We start from the raw sequence: 27,123 nt of genomic DNA, 5'->3' as shown, positions 1-27,123 counted from the left end.
CCAGGTTAAAAAAAAAAAAAAAAAAAAGTCCACCTGTGAGAAACCACAGAAGTGACAGCTGGCTTAGCAATCACAGAGCTATGTCCCTATCCGAACTGGAGCAGTTTGACATCTCAACTTACCTCCAACTCCCCACCAATCACAGCTTCAAAATGGAGAATTGCGCCTCTCTACTCCTCAGGAACACACGGTTTATATGGCGAAACTATGATACCCGAATCTGTTAACTCACAGCAGTGCTGAAGGTCCTCTCCAGTGAGCATCGGAAGCCCAGGGAAATTTATTGGGCATTTGACAGGCTCATCTCCTTGACTGGTAAACAGGAGAAACTGTATCCATGTGGAGTCTACTCTGGTGAAGTACAGCACCCTAAGAACCAGCAAATGTTCTGTGCCATCACATACTGGAAACTACGTCTACCAGAAATACTCGATTATAAATTGTACTTTTGAAAAGCAATGATAGGGAAGAGTTCGATCTAACATAAACACCAACTATAAGACAACAAGGCTTGAATTTTATTTAAAGACTGTAAAGTTTTGTTGTTCTTTGTGGGTGTGGCTGGGAGAGATGTAAATATACCCTTGGAAACTTCCTAGTTCCATTCCACCAACAATATTTACTCATCAGCTACAATATGTCCAATCCTGGGTTCCAGAGACTCAGCAATACAACAGACAAGCTCCAAGACTGCAGGGGGCACGAGGCCAAGGAAGCCACCAGCAGCACATACATACTTACCTGCATCATTGTATAACTGTAATTCTGATAGACTACTATCAAAACTTGGATCAGAACAAAAATTGTAAAGTTTATGGGAAACAAAATGTCACAGACTCAAAGTCATAAATACTCAGATTTCTTTTCCCCATTGTTTTTACAGTAAAATAAAAGTTTATAATAAAGGGGACAAGGATGAAACATTAGGATATGAAAACTCCAGTTACAAATGGAAGTTAAAGCTCTATCCATGATGTCACTCCGAGAGCTTCAAGGTCAGATCTTGGATGAGAATCACTTAACCCTTATAGCAAAACAATGGAATTTAAACCTAGCAAATCCCCACCAACTTCCACATCCCATGAGAACACTATGCTTAGTCCTATCACATTCTCAGTGGTATACTTATCAATAAAATTTATACATGTTGAAGGTGGTCCAGAAATATACTTCATTTTCTCTTGAAATGGTTGCACAAAAGCAAAGAACTGCTTCATAAAGTTACCCCAGAGCATTTCTGAGGGTCACAAAGAATAGAAATCTTGAACTAGGGGTAGGGGAGAAACTTCGAAATAACACCACCTAATGGCTACCAGGTCCTCAGCCTCCACCACCAGACACAGGGACACCAAGGCCTGCCCGACCGTAATTTAGTTAACAGCCAAGACAAGCAGACACCAACCAACAGAACCTCAGAGCCAGTGGGTGGCAACATCACAGCTGCAATGTTAGAGTGAAGTGGAGGACTTAGATTGAGAGGGCGGGAACCATCAGGTTAATACAAGATTCAGGCAGGACATACCTACTTCCTAACATGGTAATGTAATCAAAATTTTGAGAAACACTATCAAAGTTTGATAAAATATTTTCAACTATATACTTAATACAATGTCACTGTCTCAATTTTGTTTTTTCCAGTTTCTTATGGCAAAATAAATAATATTTGTAATAAAGGGTATGGGAATGAAATCTTAGACAGATGTATCATTTAATATATTCTACGAACTATTAGAAAATAAAACAAAACCATAAAGCAAAATGTGAACCTTAAAATTTCCTGAAATATTACATGATCTCCACCTTGAAGGAGATGCCAGTTTCCTAACTCTTTATCTTTTTAACATTTTTAATGGGATAAACACAAACCCAGTGCTGCTTCCTGTTACTAAGTTGCCAGCATATCCATGTATAATGTATTACGGAGAAGAAACATGAAGAAAGCACGATCAGAACATTCTAGAAGCTTTAAAATGTACACTAAAACAGTGCAGTATTCACCAGCTGCCAACAAGTGCAATAATAATCACATTTATAGAGATTATTGACAAAATAACAATAGCAATCAAATACATGTAACTATGTAACTATTTAAACTTTTAACAAAGGCTTTTTATCTTACTATTAGCAGTAAATGAGCAACTCCCATAAAATATCACTTAATATCACCCCTGATAAGAGTTTAAGTACATATAACCATTGTTATGTGAAAAAACATTATTTTTAATGTGTGACAACTAGACAGGATTTAATTACCACACCTACTTCAAACCATTAGCTGTTTCATTCAAACCTGAAAAAATAATATTTATGTGGCTATTGAGAACCATTATGATTGATGCAATCTTTTGTGTAGCTCCCTTTATAGTGACTTGCATTTGTTATTATTAACAAGGAAAAATGAAAGGGGAAATGTGTGTTTTTGTTCTGCCACAAAGCTTTTCTGATGATGACTAACTTCTTCCTTTGAACAGAAAGAGCCTCTTAAACCAACTAATGTACATATAAATATGCACTTTACAAAGAGCACCAAGCGAGGGAGTGGGGGAAGCCAGTAGGACTGGAGCCAGAATAAAACACGCAGGCTGTCAGGACAGTTGTTATTCTTATTCTCAATTTCTTACAGCTCATCTGCTCTCAAGGAAGGGGAAAAGAAAAGAAAAAAAAAAAAACATAGTTTCTTTTCACCATATCCACAACAGATCTCACTTGAAAGGAAACACGGCGAGTGATTTGGCATGAATGGGCATATTACCAATTTTCCGGCATCACTGCTGAATATTTATGTCGTGAAGAATGACGACACGGGAGAGATTCTAACACGAAGCCCTGCCTTGTAAATCGTCTGGATGATGCTGTGTCAAAACAACACCTACCATAAATCAGAGGTTTTAAGACCAGTATTTCTTGTTTAAACACGTTACCTGCTCCGCAGCCGCGCTTGTGTGAACAGGCACAGATTAACGCATGCTAAGCACTGCCATTTTCCCTCCAAACTTATAGAGCTATAATTTAACAGGCCTGTTATTGTCAGGGTAATTTTGACAGTGCTGAAATATTATACGTGTTAAAATATGCATTTAGCACTAACTCCAGTGGTCATTTGAACTGAATAAACAGACAGACAGGCATCCCCGCAATTATGTCCCTTCCCTATTGATGACTCTTTTTTTTCCTCCTGGCAAGGAAGCCCTAGGTTGACAATTGATTTTATAAGCAGTATAGCAACACAGCCTCTCTGATAGTACAAAAAGCTCGTCCTGTTGCTTTCGTTCACTCTTCACTTCTCTACGAGCTATCCAGCAGCCTGCAGTGGAAGTGAGGGGTCCCCTTCCAGGTTGGGGAAACAGCCACGTTCCCACCACTTCCACCCTCCTGCCCCAGCCCCTCTAAAACACACATCCTCATTCAGAACATCTGATATGTTTGTGGAGTGATCTACAGAGCCTCACTTCCCAGCTGATCAAGCTGGAAATCTTAAACAATGGCACAACTCTAGATTTTTGATTAGGGAGGATAGAAGAGGGTCTTCAAATCCAGAGTACCGTTCATGCCCCACACCTCAGTGACCACAAGCACCTTCCACCAGAAGATTAAAAAACCAGCAGAGATGTCAGCGTGTTTCTTTTTCTAAGGTTTTAGTTTTAACTTCATCCATAAAGAAAAAAAAATATTTTTTTAACCCTGTAAAATGCATAAGGGAGCACACACACACAACACTGTAGAAAAATCCACTGTGTGATGAACACACCGGCTGTAATCCAGGACTAACTTTGTACTTCCCTGAGAGAATAAACTAATACATCTACCAACATCAGTAGCTCAGTTTCCTAAAGCCAAAATAACAAATTGAAAGCAAATAAATATTTATCTGGAATCTACTAGAGTCGATGCACTCAGCCACACACTATGTCACCATAGTTAGGAAAGGGACGACAGGACAGTTAGCCACTCATATGGTTTCCAAAATAAGGGAGAGATTGGAGGGGCCCGTCAGAAGGAAACGTTTCACGTGACTCAAGGAAAACTCAAGAAACTGTTTGCTTTTCTCCCTAAACTTATGTTTCAGAAGAAGAAAGAAGCAGGTTGTGTGAGCACCAGTATGTACCCTTTAGGAATTCAAATATATCCAGATGAGAAGTCAGTGGCTGCCTATTCCAATTTCTAGTCCAGAGAGTGTTAATTGGGAAATCTGCATCCTTCGTTTGAAATGGTAGGTATTTCCGGACAATGTTGTTTATATTTCTTTAATGCAGTTTTAATGTTCCAAATATACACTGAAGATCCTTTTAAAATTCCCTGTCAACACATATCAAGGTACCAAAGACCTAAGCTACAAAAATGGAATTTCCAAGATAGCTTTAAAATCAAACCGCATTTTGCTATGTCTGCTTTCACACACTCTATCTGAAATCCTGCAGATCATGCTGCCCTCTTGTGCCAGATGTCAAAAGCTGCATAGATTCTGTCCCAGTAAGGAAAACCTGATTTACATTTAAAAGAGAAACTGGCTCTTAATTTCTGAATGACTTACTGTTTGATTGGCATGAGCCGGTTAGTAAAATCTGATGAAAATGGACTGGGGCTAGGATTGAACACAAATTTCGAGGGGGGAGTGGCAGAGGTGGCAGATGACATCTGCAAATGCACTATTCAATTCAAGTCACCATCGAAATGCGGAGGAAGCCTGGGCACGGCAGAAAATGTGAGGGTCTTTAACAGACATGATACCATTGTCAAGATACATCCAGGAGGAGTGGATAAAAATCGAGATGAGTGAGAAGGAAGACAGGAAACAGAAGAGAAGTGGAGGAAAAAATCTGGCTCTGACCATTTGAAGGTCATACACTGCTTTGGTTCAAATTTTACCCCAATGGCTTAAGATTTACCAGGTTATCAAAGACGTGTAAGACAGTAAGGAATCATATTACACAAATTAGGACCTGATAAATCATCATGCACCAATGCCTGGGTTCAAAACAGAGAGTAGTAACCTAACGTCTGATGACTGGAGAGGGGTGCCCTGGTTGGTAGCCGACCATCTGGAATGGGGAAGTGTGGTCAGAACTTCATGATGGAAAAGAAACATGTGTGTCCAGGTTTGCCTTGCTCTTCTCCATAAACCCAAGTAAGTGAACTTGGGATGTTGGCCTGGCAGTCACTATTTCTAGCACCTTCCGAGAAAGTGGGGGTTAAGTATAAAGGTTTGAGTCCCCTGATGATTAGCAACAGGAATGAGGGTCTGGGGAGGAAGTGTGCTAAAAGAAATAGCACATCCAGGCTGGAGCGCTCATGAACCAATAAAGAAGACACTTGTACCTACCAGGGCAGGGTCCCTGGTGGAAAGTACAGATGGAAATGAAAGGAGATTCTGGCCAGATCTCAGGTGCACGCTGGGATGTAGCAACCCCAGGATGGAGAGTTTCTTCCCCAGTCTCCCTCCTCTGTCTAGCTTATTGGACATTACCTGCTGGTAGAAGTCCTTGCTGCTCTGAGTTCATACAAGACTCTTACTGAGCATGCTCTAAAGAACTAAATATCAAGAAGTAAAAAGGTATGCTTCTGGGCTGAGGATATAGCTCAGTTGGTAGAGTGCTTGCCTTGCATGCACAAGGTCCTGGGTTCGATCCCCAGAACCAAACGTACAAAAAAAAAGTATACTTCCTTCCTCACCTTCTCATAAAATACACTCCTGTAATTCAGGAGGCATGACATTCTGGGTGGGTTTGGGGGAAGGAGTCTGTACATTTAGCATATACATTGAATAGCACTGAAGAAAGAGGACATGCCTGCCTTGCTACCTTACAGAGCAATTATTTTAATATATTGTTATATAACCATTACAGATCATAAATAGGCAACATAAACTATGGGGCATAATTGATAGCTGTGGTATATCTTTCACCATTGTACAAAATGCAAAAAAATTATCTAAATAAAAATTTAAATCTAAACAAGCCTTTAAATTTTTGTTTTAAATCCATCACTTGAAAAGTAAATAATATATGACTTCCAAACATTTTGGGCAAACCAGGCATATCTTCAGAGTATTTATCTGGGCTCCTATTTCACTGAAGGGATAAAATCCTGCTCATAGGTATGGGAGGGAGAAGATGAATGCTTATGAGCTGCTATTGTAAGATTAGTGACCTCCAAGATTCAGTCACTCAGCTGGTCAGCTAGGCCCCAAATCCCTGATTAATGAAGAAATCATCATGAGGAGAAGTCTATGGGTCTTGAACATGAAGGGCCTCCTTAACTGCAATCAGGTGTATTCATGAAAACAACAGGCGGTGACCCTGAAGGCTCTAAGTCTGCAGTTTTCAAGTTAAGTGGGAACGTGGAGCACCCATAAGGGCCTACCGTCCAGAAGCCGCCAGTCACTTTCTAATGACAGCCACAACCGCACCATGTTATTTGTGTGGCCTCTGCATTCACAATTCTTTGCACTTCACACAGTGCCTGGATTAAACAATATTTTCTGAATAAATCTACACAAGATGCTTTCTTATTTCATCCTTACAATACAGCATAAAACAGAAAGGGCAGGAACTGGCATCTCCATCCCACAGGAAAGGAACCTGAAGTCCAGGACGCTGTCACTGTTGCCAGCATTCACTGGCCACCATGGGGTGCGTTTTGGCTTCAAACACTGGGGATGGATCAGCCTGCTGAATTCTCACAGGATTTCAGTAAGGTTGGTATGAATACTAACCCAATTTCACAGATGGGAACACAAGAGATGCAGAGAGATTAAGTAACTAGCTTGTGAGTATCAATGTAACTATAACCAGCTATTATGATTAGAAACTAGTACCAAGATTGAATCCAGACAGTTGGCTCCTGGAGCCACACTTTCACCCACTACACCCTGCTTTGAGATTTTCTGTACAACAGGAACTATGTGATTTGGTCTTAGTCACTCAGCTGTCAATGGCCATTCCAAAACTTCTCCTGTGCTCCCTCCAGACCTACTCCCTGGCAACTGTCATCTGCATAAACAAAGCCATTGTGGGCCTCACCACAAGTGCACCCAACTAGCCAATGTGGGGATATATGGCCATGACTAACCCAGAAACCTGGGTCAAGGAGGCTACTTCAGAAGCAAGGCACCTGGGTCGGAGCAATGCAGGGTCACAGGGCAGAGACATTTACCACTTGGAAACTACCAGGTACACTAATGTGGAAAAACTAACTACTGAGGATCTCCACGGCAGGTACCACAAATCCCCATTGTGCAACCAAAGTGATTTCAAAACCACAAATAGTCACAGGTGACGGCAACAGCAACATCTAACAAAGGAAAGGAAGGTTGTTTTTTTTTTTTTTTAATATACAGAATTAAAAGCTTTGACTGAGGGCTGTTAACATTTTACCAATCTTGGGGTGTTTTTGTTTTTGTTTTAGTACTGGGAATCAAACCCAAGGGCACTTAACTACTGAGCCACATCCCAAGGCCTTTTTTATTTTTTATTTTGAGGGTCTCACTAAGTTGCTAAAGACCTTGCTGAGGCTGGCTTTGAACTGATGATCCTTCTGCCTCAGCCTCCCTAGCTGCTGGGATTATAGGAGGGTACCACCACATCCAGCAATCTTGGGTTTTAGTTAACTCATTACTACTTTGGGTAAACCTCATCATCAGGGTCTATAGAGCCCGGGGGTTCCAGAAATGGACAAGCCTCCTAAGGAAGAGGCACGCAGTCTCGCATTCAGGGTGTTCCTCCAGAGACAATCTTCCCCAAGGGGGGCTGAGGCCAAGGCATGTCCACAGTCAATGTTTTAGCAACTTTCCAACTCCATTTAAACACATTTGCACGTATGCCACATGACAAACTTATTCCTAAAACATTCTGCAAAGTAAACATTCATTCATTGTTCCACACACATACAACTTAAAATAAAAGACTGTATGGTCCTGATATTATTTTCTGTGGTGGGATATCAGTGAGGCTGAAAACGAATCAACAGGCACAGTTATTTTCTTCCAGGATTGCCTCCACTTTCAGAGACTGAAATGTCACCAGATCGTCAATGTGTTAACAGGACGTATTCACTGAGCAATGTGGTATCTGACTTACCTATTGGATTTCTATCAAAGAACAATACCGGAGCTTTCAGGATTGACTCAAACATTTTGTTGTGCAAAGTTTGCGAAGAATTAACGAGGACGTAGAATACCAACAGAGATCTTGCTATGCCAAAAAGGACGGTGGATACAGTTAAACCTGAAATAAAGAAACATGACTCAGAGAACACAGGATCCTTGCATTTTCTTCCATAATGCTAAAGAAGATCAGGTGATCTATAAGGATAGTATGTAATCCATTCCAAAAAGCATCTGGATTTTTACAAAAATATAATGTATTTACAAGATGCACTGACAAAAAAGAATTGAAGGGGTTCACTTCTTCTTATTGAATGGAAACTACATGGGGAAAAAGAGAAGTGCAAACTATAATTTCATTCTAGGCTTATCTAATTCAATTACAAGTTCTGTTAGAACTCAGAATTAAGAAAAATAATCTTAAAAAGTAGGCAACCTTGCCTTCTCCATATTAACAGGGAACAGGAGAAATGATTTACCTTTTCCTTGTAGAAAATGCCCAAGTAGCTTTAAAGAATTTGAAAATACCACATTAAGTTGCACATGGAAAAACTCTTAAGTAACTGAATTGCAAGAAAATAGAAATTACATTTTAACAAAAGATAATTAATCTAAATAAGCAACTAATCCCCCAGTGTTTCATATAAATACAAAATATTTATAATAAGACATGCATGAAGATTCAGTATGCCTGTAGTCGCATAAAGAGTTTTCCTAATACCTCCCTCCACCTGCTTTTCTTTGCCCTGCTGGGTTTTGAACCCAAGGCCTCAGGAATGCTAGGTAAACACTACCCCTGAGCATCAAGCCCTATTCCCCTGCTTAATGCACAATGCTACTACATACAGTGGAGATAACTTCTGTAATAAATATTTTCCCTTCTAACGACACCTCACATTATTGAACCACCAAAAGCTGCACAAATACCCAAACTTCACCACCAGGCATTTATTTGCCTTTGCCCCACATTCTACTTGAATAAATAACGGAACCAGTCTCCTTTCTCCTCCAGGTCTCCCAGCCCCCACCGATTCAGATGGTAAACAGCTAATGGCTTTAGATTTCTTAGCAAGAGATCAACAAAATGAGTACCAAATTTCAGGGAGCAGCTTCTTACAGAGATAAACTCAACTCTGAGGAAAGCTTGTACAAGCATTTTCTGTAGAAATATTTAAAATTTTAGATGAGGATTTCCTTTAAAAAGCATGCAAGGCTACATATATTCTAAGCACTCTTGTGAAAACAGCGCAAGGCGTTAATATTAGTCTGGCAAGCCAAATGTTAAATTAATCACACAGTCGGGGACACGATAACATTGTGATTGCGAGGTAAGAAGAGAAGGATGCCTAATTCCCAGACACTGGGTCTCTCCCTGCTTAGCTTCCCTCTTAAGTAATTAGTGAAGCCCGAGAGATGAGCAGTACTGTGGAGGAAGCTTTGCATACCTGTGAGGGAATAATGCTTTTATTTGGGGGTCCTTGCTGCCAGAGGATTTCATCCAAGTTCAATAAAAGCCAGGGTTTATTCAGACAGAATTGGAACAATCCGAACCACAGGGTGGGGATCCGTTTCTAATCCCCTTGCCCATCCATATAATGATATAAGATTTAGCTAAAGCAACCTATTAGAATAGACAATAGCCACATATTTCCAGTGGCTGATTTTCTGAATGCTCAATCCTAGTTTAACTTTCAAAATCCAGTACAGAGCAAATTAAGAGTCTTCATTCAGCCTCTTTCTTCTAGTAGATTTTAAAAATAATTATTCTAATTAATTCAGAGAGTAAATGCGACTCAGACTCCTAATCTGTTAAGACACTACTGAATTACTCCTAGAAGCCCTAGTTACCCACACTGGCTCATTGTAAGCATCTCTGGCTCTCATATAATAGACCAAATGATTAAACTTTACCTGCATAAATTCCTAAGTACCAGTTAAGATCTAGCTTCTCGGTTACATTTCCTTCCCCATTGACAGTGACATTCAGCATACTTTGTTCGTTTGCCCTATGGAACAGGGGAAAAAAGGAAATATTAAGCTATAGATGGAAATTAGATAAACATCTAAAAATGGACCTCAATTTGGAAGGAATGTTTTATGCTAGAAAACGATCTCTGTCTCACACAGTGCTTTGTATATCCACCTTATAAAAATTCAATTTGAATCATGACTTTTAGTTCTCAACATGCTGCTGAGAATCAGACGTGGGTAGAGACCATTATGGGTCACACTCCACCAGCAAGAACTTTAATTTTTCTTCAGGTAACTATGCGAGGATTAGGAGAGAAGGCTCAACAAACTCCACCTCTCCCTGAACTCTGGAGAAGTGAGACTTGGTATTGATTATATAGCCCTTCACATGAGACCAGAAATAACTCACCAGTAGGAAAGCCACCAGTCCTGAAGGACATAAGAAACCTGGAGGAGAAAAAAATAAAAACCCAGCATTGGCATGACTTACCAACTCGAAACTTTAAATCCCCACAAAGCATAATCTAAAGGAAGGTTCCAGAGGACAGAGATGGTTCTTCTGGCCCAGGTCTGTGCCAAGCGAGCCCTACTTCCTAGACAACAGCAGGTCAAGCCAATGCACGTGTCATCTTAGAGTCTTTAGAAGATGCCCTTTTCCGACAGAAGCTCTTTGTAATGGACACAACCCCAGTTAGCACCACTCCTACTGGTCCCCAAAGGCAGCACTTCCGTGCAAACCCCAAGGGAACTACAAGGAGCAGCAATCACAGTGCAAACATAGATCCGTGGAGATCACTCTGCCGTTCCGTACCTGAGCTGCCATGTTCAGCAGAATGAGGAAGATGATGATAAACCAGGATGCCCCAGCTGTGAAGTAATTCTTATAGGCCTTAAAGCCAATCTTTCCCTCAGAACGGCTTTCCTCTGGCTGCACTGCCTGTGCGTTCTCTGTCTATGAAGGAAAAAGGGCAATTAAGAGACAAAGTAGTGCACAAGCTAGCACACCTGACCGGTTCAGAAGTTGACAGTGCCCCCTGCTGGCAGAGGGGTAGGAAAACAGGCACATGCTGCTGGGGGAGTCCAAAATGGTATATCTTCCATAGAGAAGGGTGTGCAAATAGCGAGCCAATCTATAAAGGCATTCACCCTGGATCTAGTCATCTCACTTCTAGGAGTCTCTCAAAAATAAGAGAATGGCGGGGCTTTGCTTGAAGCGTAACATGATTTTCAGCACATGCCCGACATACCCAAGTTCGAGTGTAAATGTTGAAAAACTTATACCAAAATCAAAAGTTAATAATGTGGAAATAATGGCCACTCTAGATTATTTGTGTCAATCAACCATGGAAATATAGTAGCCTTCGGTTCAATCCCCAGCACCAACAATAACCACAAATAAAGCAGAGACTCAAAATGTTAGCCCAATACAGTAACTGAGTTCAAAGAGTTTGGGCAATGAGAGTTTGGATAGAAGGAATAGCATGTTATCTCAAGCTGCTTGTCAGAATCATCCAGGATCCTAGATTTGTACAGTGAGGGTTTGGATAACAAAAGAATACCTGTAATACTCAGTTGGAACTCTGCAACCATGGGTTCCACAACCACAAATTAAAAATGCCTGGGGGGAAAATACTGCACCTGTACTGAACATATACATACTTTCCCTTGCCGTTATTCCCTAAGAAATATAGCATAACTACAACTGACAGAGCATCGAATTGTATTAGGTATTATGAGGAATCTAGATGCATTTGAAGTATTCAGGAGGATGTGCATAAGTTATATGCAAATACTATGCCATTTTATATAAGTGAGTTGAACATCCCCAGGTTCTGATATCCCCAGCATTTCCAGAAATGATCTCCTCCCAATACCAAGGGATAACTATTTTTAAGGGAGCTTCAGTGCATTTCTACCTGAAGGACTTAAAAATACATTATAGATTCACATGAGCTAAGGATGTACTTGGCTCTATGCTGGCCACTGGACATTCAAAGATGACTAAGATGTGACTTAAAGAATACAAAGAAAATATAGGAACTAACTTTAAAGGGTCTATCTCACATGCTGGAAATTCTTAGGTGTTTGCATACACAATTTCTGGCCTAACACGAACCATGGGAAAAAGAATCCCATCAGTCACATGCAACGTCAGAATCTTACAACAATCAGAAAAAGTAATTGATTTAACACAGGCCATGGCAGAAACAGCCTAAGGGGTTCTTCAAATCAAGCCTGTGGATGTAAAAGGGGAGGCAGGAACTACCAGAGCAAGTAGGGGTGACCTATAATAAAGTCAAGAATTCTGAGGTCAATATCGGCCACATATGCCTCTGGAATGTCTAGCAGCATATCCACCTACTGATACCTAGGAGGCTCTCCAGCCCAAAACCAAAGGAAAGCCCCCAACCAGGCTTGCTCACCTTTGGTCTGCTTTAATTCTACCAACTCTGCTGAATAAGACCTTGGAACCACAGAATCTACTGTGGGACAAAAGAAGATGCTATACGCACAGTCGACCAAAAATTTACGAGGCCCCTAAGAGCCAACAGAACCAGGACATGTTGTAACGAGAGACGACTCACATCTTGGCCCTCTGCAACACCGTCTTTCAAAGACGGTCTAGAAGACTGTTGAGACCAAACCGAGGACTCAGAGAAGGTGCGATTCCTCAGCGTAGGAGTCCCTGGAACTGGAGACTGCTCGGCTTCCTCATTTTCCTTCTTTAAAAGAGAACCAAAGTCGACTCCAGATTTCAGAAATTCAGTGTAAGTTCCCTTCTGCACCATTTCACCCTAAAATAAAAATTTCACAGAAATACATTTGCATAGGATAATATTAATCTAATCCAATCAAATCCTCATCAAAGATTAACTGGTCTTAAACTAGGAATGTACTGAGGTCTGGAATCCTGCTTGACAAATCTGGTATAATTTAATTTGACACATACCTAAGAATTTTGTTTTCTGCTAAATCCTATGTTAGGTGCTGGGGGATGGAGATATATATATATATACACACACATTAAGAATGGAGGGCATTGACATAAATACTACCAGCATTTAATAAGCAAAAAATACAGATATTGGGAGGGTGGTCAGTACAGTCTACAGAACATGGAAAATGAAGTAAGCCTCGTGCAGAACAAACAGACAACAGGGAAAGGGATTCCAGGAAAGACACTTGATTGACAGGGAGGCAGACATAAGCATATGTACACAGGCAGAAATCACTCAACGAGCGACAGCTGGCTACCTGTCCCCACTAGGACAAGATGTACAAACTAACCCTGGACATTGACCCCATGAACTGCATCCTCATAGTCTTAACTCTAAATCTGCCCCCCAAATTGAAGAAAATTCCAACCAAAAAATCAACATACCATGTGACACTTCATCTCACAGCTCCCCCTTACAAACTTAAGGAAAATAATGTGCAGAGATCTCTACCGTTTTTTCATCCCATGAAATGAGACTGATTTGATTTACTCAGAGCCACAAATAAAATATTAGACAAAATCCTGGGATACAAAACAAATCAAAGGAGAATAGCCCTGGATTTAATGGCAGGTCAGGTGGGGAAATGTGGCCAGAAGCCCACCTGCTACTTCAGTCCTTAGATACCACCCCAGGTGTCTTGCTTGGCCCACTTCAGAAGTAAAATTCACAAGCTTGTTCAATGAAATTACCCCTTTTTACTCAGTGTCAATGAGACACAAAGAGACGACTACTGGTATAAAGAGGACAATTCTCTTGAGAAGACCAGTACTGACAATTCAGAGGCTGAAGTAGGCAGCAATACCCTCTGCTGTTAGAAAGGGGCCAGACCAACAGTCGGAATGGACCCCAGCCCATCCAAGGTACCCTACAGTGGACTAGAACTGGGAGGTATCCTCAAAACCAGCAGGAAGTAGGACCCCAGAAGCAGTCCCCATCTGAGGAATGGTGACAAGGCTAATCTAACCCCCACTGACTCTGTGCTCATCGTATTACTGGCATTTGGATTTTACCATACTAGTTTCAGCCCTGTGCACATGAAATTAATTGTTTTCAAGTTTGAGGAATCCAAGCTCCCTATTCCTGGAGGAAGAGGAAAGAACTGACACACAGAACTGCTCCTGACGAGGTAGCTACTCTGCATTTTTATAATCCTCCTGGGGGTGGGGGGATTCATTTGACAGAGCTTTGACTGACAGGTTCCTCACTGTGCTTTATTAGGCACATTGAGCATCAAGGAGGCACTTAAACACTTTTGCAAGAATTCTGCTATCATTATATATCCTGCTTATTGCAATAATGTGAAATTTTTCTGTTTTTGAGAATGATGCACACAGATTTTGTGAACCGTGGCTAATATTCACTGTGATATTCCTATAACTTTACCAAGAAACCGTGGGAGGGTGCTATGGTTCACTTACGGTTTAACAATGTTTCCCACTGTCCCATGTGTTTAAAAACTTGGTCCCCAAAATAGTACTCTTGGGAAGAAACCTTTGGGAGGCCCTTTGGTCGTGAAGATAAGCCCTCAGGAGGGGCTATGGGACCTGAGTCTCTCTATGCCTTCCTGTTGGGCCACGTAACCTCTTCCCCACCCACACCTCCTCCATGAGGTGACTACAGCTAGAAGGGCCTTTGCCAGAACTGAGCCAATACAGGCACCCAGCCCTTTCACCTTAAAAATTGTATACTAAATAACTTGTTTCTCTTTACAGATTAGCTACCTCATGCATTTTGGTGTAGAAATGCAAAGCTAATACAGACAAAAAGTATTAAAACATTTTTGAAGGGTACGAAGGGGACTGTTTCTTTGCAGGTGTAATCAAGTTAAAATGAGGTCATCTAGAGTAGGGTGTGTCCTAAGTCCAATGACAGATGTCCTCAGAAGAAACCCAGACACACACAAAGCATGCCACATAACAAGAGAGGCAGAGACTGAAGTACCCCAGCTACAAACCAAAGAGTGCCAAGGACTGCCAGCAAAAGACCCCAAGGTACAAGAGGCAGGAAGGGTTCTCCAGTAGAGCCTTCAGAGAGAGAATGTTCCCACTCATACCTTGATTTCAGACTCACAGGATCCAGAACCGAGACCATAATTTCCTGCTATTTTAAACCACCCGTTTGTGGTACTTGTGCTGACAGCCCTAGCAAACTGATACACTTCTGAACTACAAAGACTTCTAACGGCTTCTGCTATAGCCCCTCCAGTGCCAAGAGGGTTCTTTTTACAAAAAAAAAAAAAAATCATGAATCAGATCATGTTCTTCCCCTGCAGACCACACAATAGCTCCATGCCAATTCCAGGCCTACTGCCCAATGCTCTGGGCCATGTCCTATAGCATGGGGCCTCCCTGAAGTTCCTCCACGCATGCCAGATGACCTCCTTCTTCTGTACCAGTCTGTAGGCAATACCCAGTGCTCTATCCCAGCCACCATATCCTCCCCAGGGAGAACGGAAGTCCCACCACGGCAGGGGTTTTGCCTTTCACATCACCACACAGGATCCACATAAACTGGGCACTTGGAAGCACCTGTGCACTTAGACTAGCAAGCGCTGTGCCAGGAAGGTGGGAGCTGCAGGTGGGGAGCCCAGCCATCTGCCTGTGAGTTGCTATGAATGCAGGCTGCTCTTTACGGAAACTGTGGGTGACAACCAAATGGGTGCAAAGGTGTCTTAACATCTGTGATTTCCAAATAATCGCCTTTATTTAAGTCACAGAAAAGGAGACAAAAACTTATAAAGAAACAGCACCATTATTATCATTAACAATTTCACTAGAACCATTGTAATTTGATAAATGTAAGGTAGCAGTTTTATGTACTTTAGGATAATTGATTTAAAATGTAATAGTGACATTTCTATAAAGCCTTTGAATTTATTTTCAAAGATAAGGACTTGAAATTGAGGGAAAAGAGGGAGTTTCCAATGAAGCCCAAGGAGGGTGACCTGCTGAAGACACCTCTGTGCACACACGAGAGTACTAGCAAGTCCAGATCTCTAGAAATTACTTACGTCTTTCAATATCAGAATATGGCTTGCGGCTTTTAGGTACTGCAACTGATGAGTCACTAAAATTGTGATCTTCTCGTGCAAGGTTTGACAAATACACCTATAAATGTAAAACGTACAATATATGAAAAACCACATTGAGGGTGCTCCAAATGGAAAAAATAAAATCATTTCAAGCTAAAATGAAACAAAGACAACAGTGCAGTCAAAGATGCATAGCTTAAGTACAGATGTAAATATGAACTAAATACAAATGCGAATATAAATCAAGGGAGCCACCTGGGCACTCAAACTCACTAGCAGCACATCTGAGGTTAAGCTGCTAGGAAATTCTAAACGGCTATTAATTTTTTTTTAAACTCAGTTTAACTGTTAACATATTTCATGATAAAACAATGGAACGATGCCAAGATTCTAAAAACTTGACTTAACTAAAATACTCTATGCAGAAATGAGGAAGAAATAGGCTGATGTCATTTAATAAATATGTGGCTCTTTTCCTTAGACTGTTTCCTAAGCGATGATGTATGAGACTAACCAAAACAGAAGAAGTCTTAGATTTTCAGTAAGCCTTGCCAGAGTGCATATTCTAGACCCTAGATAGAAAAATGACTGAACTGAGGCCACAGTCAGACCCAACACTCCAAGCCTCGTGGCAGAAGCCAATTTTCTTTTATTAGGACTGAATATGAAAGTGAAAGAACAAAATTTGAATGGTCGAAATCACAGTAGAAATCATCTAATGGCTCAAATAACCCTAACAAGTGCCCCCACATTTTAATTGCAGACCCTGGAAGCTCAAAACCAGTCCCCAGCTTCAGGTAAACAGAGTGGGACCCGGGGACCACAGGCAGGGCTGCGGACAGATACTGTGGGTTCCAGGTCCTTGCACAAAGCAAATGTCAGGAACGTGGGCTACACCACCACGTGCTGGAGAGCACCAAATCTGAGCTCCTCAGATCTCTGCTCCCTCTCACCAGCCTGACAAAGCTGGGTAAGCCACTAGACCTCTTAGAACCTCAGTTTCTTCCTATCTCACAAGACTAACGTCAACTCATAGGCATGTTCTGAGAAATCAAAACACCAACCCCTGGGAAAGGCCTGGAACATAACTGTGCTCAATAAATGTTATCTCCATCTTTCTCCAACCAACCAGCCCTGGGCTTTTAATTCAGGATTGACAAACTGTAAATAAAAGATGATTTGGGGATGGGGTCCATGATCAGAACCAAGATCTCAAACTATACACAAAAATTATCACTTCATACTTTCAAATATCTTACTTTGTCTTATTTCATACCTAAGTTTCTCAACCTACTAAACCTTTCTTCTTGTGTAATATTCAAGCTCTCCATAGAACTGTTTCTCCTTAACGCAAAACTACCAGCCAAACATCCCTTTATATAAATATCTGTAGGGAGATGTTAACAAAATCAAACATGATGTGTTGCTGTGTCCCAGAGTCTCAAGTCCAAGGTTTCAAAATGTTTCCTTTCTAACATATTCCATCACAGAAAAGCTAATGTAAATAAGTAAAATAATATTATTATTGATGACTTTAAAGTTTTCCAAAATTAGGAGTTTTTCAAAACCTCCAGAAAAATACTTTGTGAACTGTTAAGAGTTAAAATTTCGAAGACATGAAAGAGATAAGATCTTGCCATGTTGCCCATGCTGGTTCTGAACTCCTGGGGTCAAGATCCTCCTGTCTCAGACTGAGTTGCAGGTGTGTGCCACTGCGCCTCGCCATGCCATAAAAATACTGGTTGGTTCAGCAACCAGTCTATACATGGACGATTGTTCTATACAAGAACTGTTAAGGGTTGACCCATACTGTGATGCAAGCAACAGAAATAGGAAAGACAGAGTCACTGCTTTGATTATTTCCATCAACCCACATTGGCTGAGCAGCTACATAGTGTCAGGCACCATTCAAGCACTGAGGACACACCCACTGGTCAAACAGACAACACCCGCACCATACAGAGGAGACACAAAACAGAATATGCATTATTGGGTCATGATGTGAGCATGGTGAAGGTTGCTATTTTAGAGGGAGTGGTCAGGAAAGACTTGTCTATGAGGAAGTAACACATGAGCCATAAGAATATCTGGGGGAGGGGAGGTCAGCAGGTTGGCTCTGGGGAACCTTCACACACTCACAGACAAGATTTATACCTAGCAACAGATCCAATGGGCATCAGTTAACCTAAGGGCCCTGACCTTCTGCATGTGAAAATTCTCTTGTATTTACAACATATAGTTGTAAAACTCACAAACCTTAATAGCTTGGATGTATATTCATGATTGAAGTAAAACTGTTAATGGCAAACAGAAGTGTAATTCATTCATTTTCAATACAAAACACTTCACATTTCTAAGCTTCAACACAACCGCCATCTTTCATAGCATATTGTTCAATCCAATTTTCTAACTCGTTGAGAACATTCTCCAGTTGCTGCTGAGTGATTTCCTAAATTGCATTCGTGCTCCCTGCTCTAAGTTTCCCCAAAGAATGTGATTCTGATTAGCAAACAACAATTTTAACAAGCTTGCTTCTATCAAGTGTATATCCAAAGTCATTAAACCCTAAAGGTGCGAGAGGACTTTATAAACACCTTCGTGTTCTAAGGAAAACTTGGGGGAGCTCTTGCAATATGCACACTGACACTCAGCAATTAGAATGCCTTCCTCTCTCCTCCAGAGGGACTCTACCACAGGGTCCCACCGGGAGTTGCTTTTCGAGTGATGAAGAACTTGAGTGGAAAAGAATCATACAAGTGACAAAGGCTCTTCTCTGCCCAGAGGAAAAGCCAGCGAGTCACAGTCAGGAGTGGGCAGGAGAGGAAGGTCAGATCGGAGAGCTCCCACTTTCTGTTCTGAAAAGACTCAATGCTACCAGGTACATTTTTTGATTGTGGTTTAAATAAACATACCAAAACTGAGCATTGTAACCACTTTTAAGGGCACAGTGCAGTGGTGTGAAGTGGCCCCAGGTGTGGAACCTTCACCACCATCCACTCCCAGAATGATCTGTCACCCCAGCACCAGACACATTTATATCCCCACTCCGGTGGAGAAACGTTTAGTGACCCTCCCTCCACTCCAGAGTCCCACACTCAGTGGAGGACTCCATGTCCTGGCTCTTTGGAGTCCAGAGCTTGGTGATGCGATCATCTCACTCTGCTTGCATCTGTCTTCATATTTAGGACTGACTGTGGACTGACTGCCCCACTCCTAGTCTTGTATGTGGAAGCCAAACCCCAGCACCTGACAATTTGGAATTTGTCTTTATAAACTCCATATGGAAACAAATTCCTTAAGGGCAAGAATGAGATCAAAACTTGTGTCTCCCATACTCTGCCCACTATGGGTCATTAACTTCTTTGTGGCTTACTGTCCCCCTCCTTGGCAAACTAAGATGTGTCATGCTGTAACATCTGTCAGAGAATTTATCTCAGCATGCACAGAGGGCTCCCCTCACCAGCATAGGTGAAGGGGCTCACTGCCCTCAGCAAAGTGAATGACAAGCAGAAAGTTAAGGGGGGATGGGGGTGATCAGATACTGTTTTAGCAGGACCAAGTCCACAAGCTTTGAAAAGACCAGTCTAGAATACACAGGGTGTGTCTGTCTGCATAGGTTACACACACACAGAGAAAAGCCTCCAGTCTTCTACGTAACTGGCTCAGTGGCTAAGCAAGAATAAAAGAAGACAAACTGCAGAAAAACCACACGCAAGAAAGGAGGAGCACTGGACTGCAGAGGCCCAGCTGCACACGTCAGCTGACCCTTCACTGCTGAGAGTCTGCAGGGTTCCTTGTATTGAGGCTCCGTGAAGCAGCATCAAACTCCTGCAGCCATACACTGCTAAGGAGCAAACCGTTCCTGAATTCTGGACTAGTAACTATTTCTAAACCTACAGGTGAAAATAGCATAAACCAACAAGGTCTTTCCACAAAAGCCCTGCATGTACTGAAAACCGCTCCCTCATGTGCCACGAACAGACGGAGGAAAAGAAGCGACAGCCGGCACCAGTCTGCCGAGTCCCGTCCTTCGATGTCAAACCTGCACGTCATCCTTCTTCTTCTGGGGGTCTGAATCCCCCCCAGCCCCCATTCCGTAACTCCCTGGGACGTGGGCTCCTCGCACTTCAACTGGCGGGCAGCTCCTGCAATTTCCTACCTCGACCTTATACAAGTGCAAACTTTTCTCTAAAACGGATCTTCCCGGAGGCAGGCGAGAGGGGCAGAGGGGCACAAAGGCGGAGGAGCTGAGCCTTCTGAAGCTAAAGGCCTCTCCTGCGCCTCCTGGAAAGGGCCCCTGATGCAGAGGTGGTAAGACCAAGCAGACTCACAGCTGGAACAGGTGCTTGCTGACTTCTGCGTCCACCGCACTGAGCGGGTCATCCAGGAGGTAGATGTCGGCGTCCTGATAGACTGCTCTAGAAGACGGGAAAAGGGGTCAGGCAGGCCGCTCCCGCTCACCAGCTCCCTCCTGGGAACCATCCCATTCCACCAACTACCACTGAAATAACCCAAAACCAGTGCTTCCCCCAGACCCAAGCCTTGGCGAGCAGTTTCTTTCTACGTGTCCTCCCACTGGAAGCTGCAGAATGAATGGAGAAGGACATTCACCTTGCAAGGTTCACCCGCGCCTTCTGCCCTCCGCTCAGTGTGGTTCCCCGATCTCCGATCACAGTCAGGTCCCCGTCCTCCAAAAGCTCTAAGTCCTACATGGAGAAATACAGGAAAAGGGAGAAAAGACTCAACACTGCTCTCCTGTCACCAACCTAAACTTTGCAGTTCCTCAGAAACACAAGCATATCTGATCAGCAGCAGTGGATCTACTCACAGGGACTAGACTGGAAGTTTGAACCTTTCAAGAAAACTTTTGGGGCACTTTAATGCTGTAGTTTTCCAGAGTATTTTATGCACTCAACTATTTTACTGGGTATGTACTGAGCACCAGCAATAAGCCAGACATTGTTCTGGGGACAATGACTTCAGCAGGAACGGAAGCAAAGTCCTTGTAGTTTCCTTGCGGGAAGACTTGACATAAAAAATTAACATGACTGTACATGGTGATATACAGAATTCCAGGAGTCCAACTTCTACAGGATGGCCAGCAATGGCTCCAACCAAAGCTGAGTCAGAGGGCAAGATGGGCCAGCACAGACATGGACAAAGAGCGTACCAGAAAGAGGAAGGAGCAAGGGCAAAGGCCCCGGGACAGATGCATGTGCAAGGTATTCAAAGGATAGCAACTGCTGTCCAGCAGTTCTGGGCAGAGGGAGCAGTACTGGGAGATGAGGCAGAAGAGACCAGAGGCTCAGTGGTTCTACTGTCACTGAAATAAGAACAAAATGATCTGGCTTGTTGTAACCACTGCTGTCTCTTTGTGGAAGCTGTTGATAGGGCAGGGCATAAGCATGACACAAGTTGGGGGCTGCAGCCACAAGGTGAGAAATGTTCCTGGTGGGCCCCAGGGAATGGACAGAAGGGGCCACACTCTGGGCAACTTCAAAGGCAGAGCCTTTAAGTTCTGGTGATGGTATGCAAGTGGGCTGCGAGGCAGAGAGGACCACAGTGCTTTAAGCATAGGAAAGGGGACAGCAAGGACACCATCAACAGAGCTGGGAGGCAGGGGACACAGGTGGAGCGGATAGAGCTAGAGTTCAGGTACGGCCAGACTGGGATGCCCACTGCTGCTGGACACACAAGTCTGCAGACGCAGGCTGAAGAGCGCTGTGCAGGCTTCAGCATGCGGGTGGCCTCTAAAGCCACGGGGCTTATTTTCCCCAGCAACAGACAGGTGCCTTCACGAGCCATCTCATCTGCTCACCTCAGCATTAGTTCCCACCACCTGCACGGTTTTCCACGCCTGCACAGTGACACTGGAGGATCATGACAGAGCAACAGACAAAATCTACACAGGAAACAACAGCAGGGAAAACCAAAGGAAAAGGAACCAGGTCCTGGAGGGATACTGGACAGGTGGGCTGGACTGAGACCGCTGCTCCACACAAGCCAGGAGAAAAAGGAGAGCTAAGATAAGGAGGTTCTACTGGAAGATCTAGGGATCTATTCGGTTACATGTGATTATTTTTAAATCGACAAAGCACAGAACCTTAAAAAAGAAAAGAAGGTAAGAACATTTTCCAAAAAATAGGATAACAATCAGGTCTAATACACAATGTTCCATTTAGAAATCTCTACTTAATTAATCGTCACTATAATCATCACTAGACAGGACCTGGCTTAGGCAGAGTATGTGGGTATGGACGAATTTTCACAATTACCAACCACAGACTCTATAGCAACGGCCCTTTAGAGATCAATCCTCATTTCTTGGTCTCTACTTGGACCAATTTGAGGAGAAAGCAAATGGCACATTGGGCTCCCCATGAAAAGTGAAGTCTTTGACCTCCCTGGGTCCTCTTTCTGGAGAAACAGGAATTACTCATCTCCCAGGAGGCTGTGAGAACCCAAAGGAATATGAGGATGAACACCCTCGACAGGGAGGAAAAGAACAAGAATGAACTGCAAATTGGACTTGGTGCCTGGAGACATAATTCCCGAGCCAACCAACAGTGGGACCCCAGCCACAGTGCGAATCACTCTAAGCACAGCACACCCCGTAAAGAAAGAAAGAGACTATTTTCAGCTAATCCCACGCCCTCCACCCCCCAGTCCAAAATGACACCTAAATACAGAGTTCCCAACAGACTCAAAGCTGAGCTGGACTACTTTCCAGGGAAAACAGCAATCACCCTCATATAAGGTGGTATACTTTATTTTGCTTCTTTGCCGCGCTCAGAAGTAGTCGTCATCTCTTGCTTTCGGTTTTCATGTAAAACAATGAGCCGGTTTAAGATATAGGTCCCCAGCCTCCACCCCACACTGCTGATGTGGCCCCTGGTTCATTGCTATAACTTGATTATGTGTTGTTTCCTCTCAATGTAGCACCAGGGGGTAACAGCAATCTTAGCCATTTTCAGAGAAGACACTTCAAATCCACTCTTTTCATTTAGCACAATTAGGGGGAAAGGAGTGACTTCATTTAGCATAGTTAGGGAACAAGAGAGGCTCTAGTCTGGCAGAAGAACTCTGAGTACTACTACCACCAATGCTGTGGTTCTGCAAACTTACCCATAAGCCTCTGATAGGGAAAATGATCTTAAGTGAAGTCTAAGCCAGGCCAATTTCCCAATCGTGACCTTCTGGTCTGGGCAAAGGGAAAGCATGAGCCGAGCATATGTTTCAAGTGTCCCAGGGAGAGGAAGGTGCTCATTCACACTCACCTTCATTGTCTCTCAGTAAAACTTAACCCATTATTCCATTTACAACTGTTTGACGTAACCAGAGGAAAACCAGGGAATGGCTATGTTGGTTTGATGCCAAAAGGCCAGAAACACACCACGTTGCCTTCATGATGGCGGACGCCCCACTGAGGCTGTTGGCCCTGAGGCCTTGGCGAAGTCAAAGGGCAGAGCTCTCCTGCCTCTGCTCAGTTCTTCTTCCACATAGAACTGCCACTCCCCTTGTGGCCTGTCAGTGACCTCCCCACCTTCCAGGCTCAGCTCCAACCTCTTCTATGAAACCATTCCCGTTTCCCCAGGTAGAGATCACCTCTCTTTCTGGTGGGTTTCTAAAACTTTCTTTACATGTCTTATGAAGGACTCGTCTTATTCTGCTTCACAATTTATTGTGAATTAATTGTACTCAGCTCATTTCCCCACTGGTCAGCTCCTGGATGGTAGGAACCAGGCACCCAGCGCGGGTCTGGATGCGCGATCTCATCTAACCCTCGCTCCAACCTGCAGTAAGTACTGGCCCCGTGGACAGACGAGGAAATGGAGATCAAGCGTAAATGGAGATCAAGCGTAAATGACTCTCAGAGATCACGAAGAGGGCTGGAAACTGAACCAAGCTCATCTCTGAACTGAGCATTTTTACTGTTTCAGTTCACGTTGCCCCAAGTGGTTGTTGAAAGATCTTTGAACTTTACTTAAAAGTTCTAAAAAATACCCAAGGATAAAAGGATAACGTGCAGACAGATGTCACTTAATCATTGTACTGCATTTATTATTGTGGCAACCATACTAGTATTGCTGTTGTTTTTTTTTTAAGTACACTATGAAGACCCTACACAAATGTCAAATTAAATAACAGAAGTTGCACAGTCAGACACTTTATTCCCAATGTTACATTCTAGGTGATTTTACCCAAAATTTGGGATATAACAAAGGGCTAACATTAATATAAAGCCTCTCCTGTGCTAAGGGATCTGGTGTTTTAAATTGATGATCACATTTCACCCTCACAAGCCTTATAAGGTTGACAGTTCTACTACCTCCACTTCACAGACGGAGAAGATGAGGCTTGTAAGGTTCAGACAATCAGCCAAACACACACCCAGTTAAGAAGAACTGAGACTCGTCACAGAGCTGTTTGACCACAGGGCCTGGGATTTTAACCACCAAGACAAGATGATGAGGTTGCTTCCTGGGTCAAGTTCAGTGACTCTCCACAAGGCCCTTTGGAATATATAATCAGCCAGAGGGATGCTCCTACATGGGAATTATCACTTCATCTCATTATTTGATCTCGGAAATGTTGTCATCTCCATGAACTTCCAAATTTACTTCCATTAGATCTAGTACAAAGAAAGCATTTAGTTGTTATCAATATATCAAATGAGAGATCCGGCCTTTTTCTGTTTTTTTTTTCCCCTCCAGGGCTTTTTGGAAAGAGGGTAAGAGGAAACTGTGAGAAGAAATCTTTATTTCACTCATCACTGACTGATTTAGATAAAAGGGCTACAATCGTGCCAACAGCTACCACTTACCAAAACCTGACATGTTTGCACTTCACAGGTACCGTAAGATCAACCCATATCTCCTCCAATTAATAAGAAACAAAACTGAGGCAAATGCCCAGAGCTACCCAGGACAGTTGCCCTCCCATGTCGAAGCCTCTTCCACTACACCGCAGTCTGCGTACTACAAGACACCCTGATCCCAGGGTAGTCCTCTCATCCGTGGCCCCCTCACAGCCACCCCTGACACAGGATTCACCAAGGAAATGGCTGAGGCTCTCCCAAGGCATTAAGTGGTTCCCTGGTTTCTTAACGATCTTGCTGATGTCCTGCTAAGTAGGGTCACCGCTGGCACTTCAGTAGCTGCAAAACATCTCAGCCAATGCTCTCATTTTGCATCTGACACCAGAGGCCACCACAAGGTAACAGGATGCTGTCTTCAAAGTAACAACAAGCAAAGGACAAGGCTGGGCCAGGACTCCTGCTCGGTTCTATTTCTTTACCCTGGGCTGCCTTCACGCAGAGGACAGAAATTGTGCCCTTCAGCAGAGCAGGATCACCATCCCTGTGCATCAACAGCTTATGAAAAGTCAAAAGGAGGCCAAAACCCCAGACACGGCCCCTGTTACTGGTCCAGACCTCCCACGTGGCTGTGGGGGCCCTTGTCCCACTTGCCATCACAGATGTTCCACCGTGTGGAGGAAGGAGGCAGAGCTGGCTTGACCTGGGAGTGTGACGCCGCACATGGGCATTAGGAGTTGAACCTGATTAAAGGAAGAAGGCAAGGCTTGAGATTCTTTTTTTCCATGCTCACCCTCATAAATCACTCAGTCTCTCAAATAGTTCTGTCCTAGAAACACCATAATTGAGAGGCGGCAGGGCACGGGCAGAATTGGAATCTGGAGTCATGCGGCTACACCTGACCCTGATCTGCAAGCGTTCAGGTGAGTCACTCTGTATCTCCAGACCCCAATGGCCCAATAAGGAGAATAGCATTGAAGACTAAGAAATTACAGTAGAAGACCGAAAATTCAGGTACCTTGTGTACACGCACGTGTCTATGACAGGCAGAGAGAGCACACGTATGTGAGCCAAAGAACTGCAGTGATCTATGACAGGCAGAGAGAGCACAAGTATGTGATCCAAAGAACTAGAGCGAGTTGACTGACACCGAGTGGACGCTCAGTTGATGGGATCTATTATGATCACTCTTCTACGCTTGCTCCCCCTCCTTGGCACATACAGTCTGTATACTATTGAATAAAACTCTAAGGCCTGTAATCCCAACAACTTAGGAGGCTGAGGCAGGAAGACCACAAGTTTGAGGCTAGCCTCGGCAGCTTAGCAAGACCCTGTCTCAAAATGAAAAATGGAAAAGCCTAGGGATGGAGCTTAGCTATAAAACAGCCCAGGGTTCAACCCTAGTATTGCGAAATTATTTAATTAAAAACAAAAATCCAGCTCATCGTTGCTTGCTGTCATTTTTGAAAACACATAGCCTCTCAGGACAAGGCAATGAAAGGTTCATTAAACGATTATTTCCCTGTCCACACCATCCTAAAATGCTGCTTACCAATACAATCTATGATATTCAAGCCAGTATTCTAGTGAAATTATGCTTTCCTCACAAAGCTGGCTGGGCACCTTCAATACCACCCCTGTGAAAATCTGCCTGGCCTTTCTTTCAAAGTACAAAAGAACAGCTGGACGTGCAGGCCACACTGAACAGACCCCGCGGAGAGCCCTTTGGAGCCATCATTCGCCAATTTTTAACCCAGAGACGGTAACACAGTGTTTATCAGTAATATACATTTTGTCCTTTGCCAACTTATATTCAGATAACTATGTTCATCAATCATCTGCCTGTGCTCAATAAAACCTTTCATCTGGCCATTTTTGTGAAACTCAACATCCTGAAAATAATCTCTAACGGGGAAATGATGCAGTATCAAAAATAAATTCAAACATTTTGTTTACTTTAAAAAAGTACAAGTAAAAAACCAAGTGGAATGAGTGTAGTGGTGCATACCTATGATCCCAGCAACTTAGGAGGCTGAGGCAGGAGGATTACAAGTTCAAAGGCAGCCTCAAAAATGTACTAGGCCCTAACCAACTTAGTGAGACCCTATCTTAAAATGGAAAAAAAAAAAAAAAATTTAAAGGCTGAAGGTACAGCTCACTACTGAACCTCTCAGTTCTGTTCCCAGTACCCAAAAAAGAAAGAAAA

The 27,123-nt window shown here is 43.0% G+C and overlaps 1 protein-coding gene across 2 annotated transcripts in view; it reads right to left on the bottom strand.

Annotated features, from left to right (window-relative positions):
• Abcc4 (ATP binding cassette subfamily C member 4) overlaps positions 1–27,123 on the bottom strand; it is a 188,251-nt gene that overhangs the window by 107,036 nt on the left and 54,092 nt on the right. For both annotated transcript variants that reach the window (XM_015484155.2, XM_048800747.1), the window contains 8 exons: positions 20,714–20,808; positions 20,434–20,520; positions 16,082–16,178; positions 12,658–12,867; positions 10,884–11,024; positions 10,482–10,519; positions 10,013–10,107; positions 8,076–8,222 (listed from right to left, as the gene is read on the bottom strand). In XM_015484155.2, coding sequence (XP_015339641.1) covers positions 8,076–8,222; positions 10,013–10,107; positions 10,482–10,519; positions 10,884–11,024; positions 12,658–12,867; positions 16,082–16,178; positions 20,434–20,520; positions 20,714–20,808 — 910 coding nt within the window. The remainder of the gene's footprint in view (positions 1–8,075; positions 8,223–10,012; positions 10,108–10,481; positions 10,520–10,883; positions 11,025–12,657; positions 12,868–16,081; positions 16,179–20,433; positions 20,521–20,713; positions 20,809–27,123) is intronic.

The sequence above is a fragment of the Marmota marmota genome, unplaced genomic scaffold (genome assembly GCF_001458135.2).
Source record: "Marmota marmota marmota unplaced genomic scaffold, marMar, whole genome shotgun sequence".
NCBI classification, from domain to species: Eukaryota; Metazoa; Chordata; class Mammalia; order Rodentia; family Sciuridae; genus Marmota; species Marmota marmota.
Note: the sequence above shows the minus strand (reverse complement) of the source record. Positions and strands in the feature narration are given on the sequence as shown.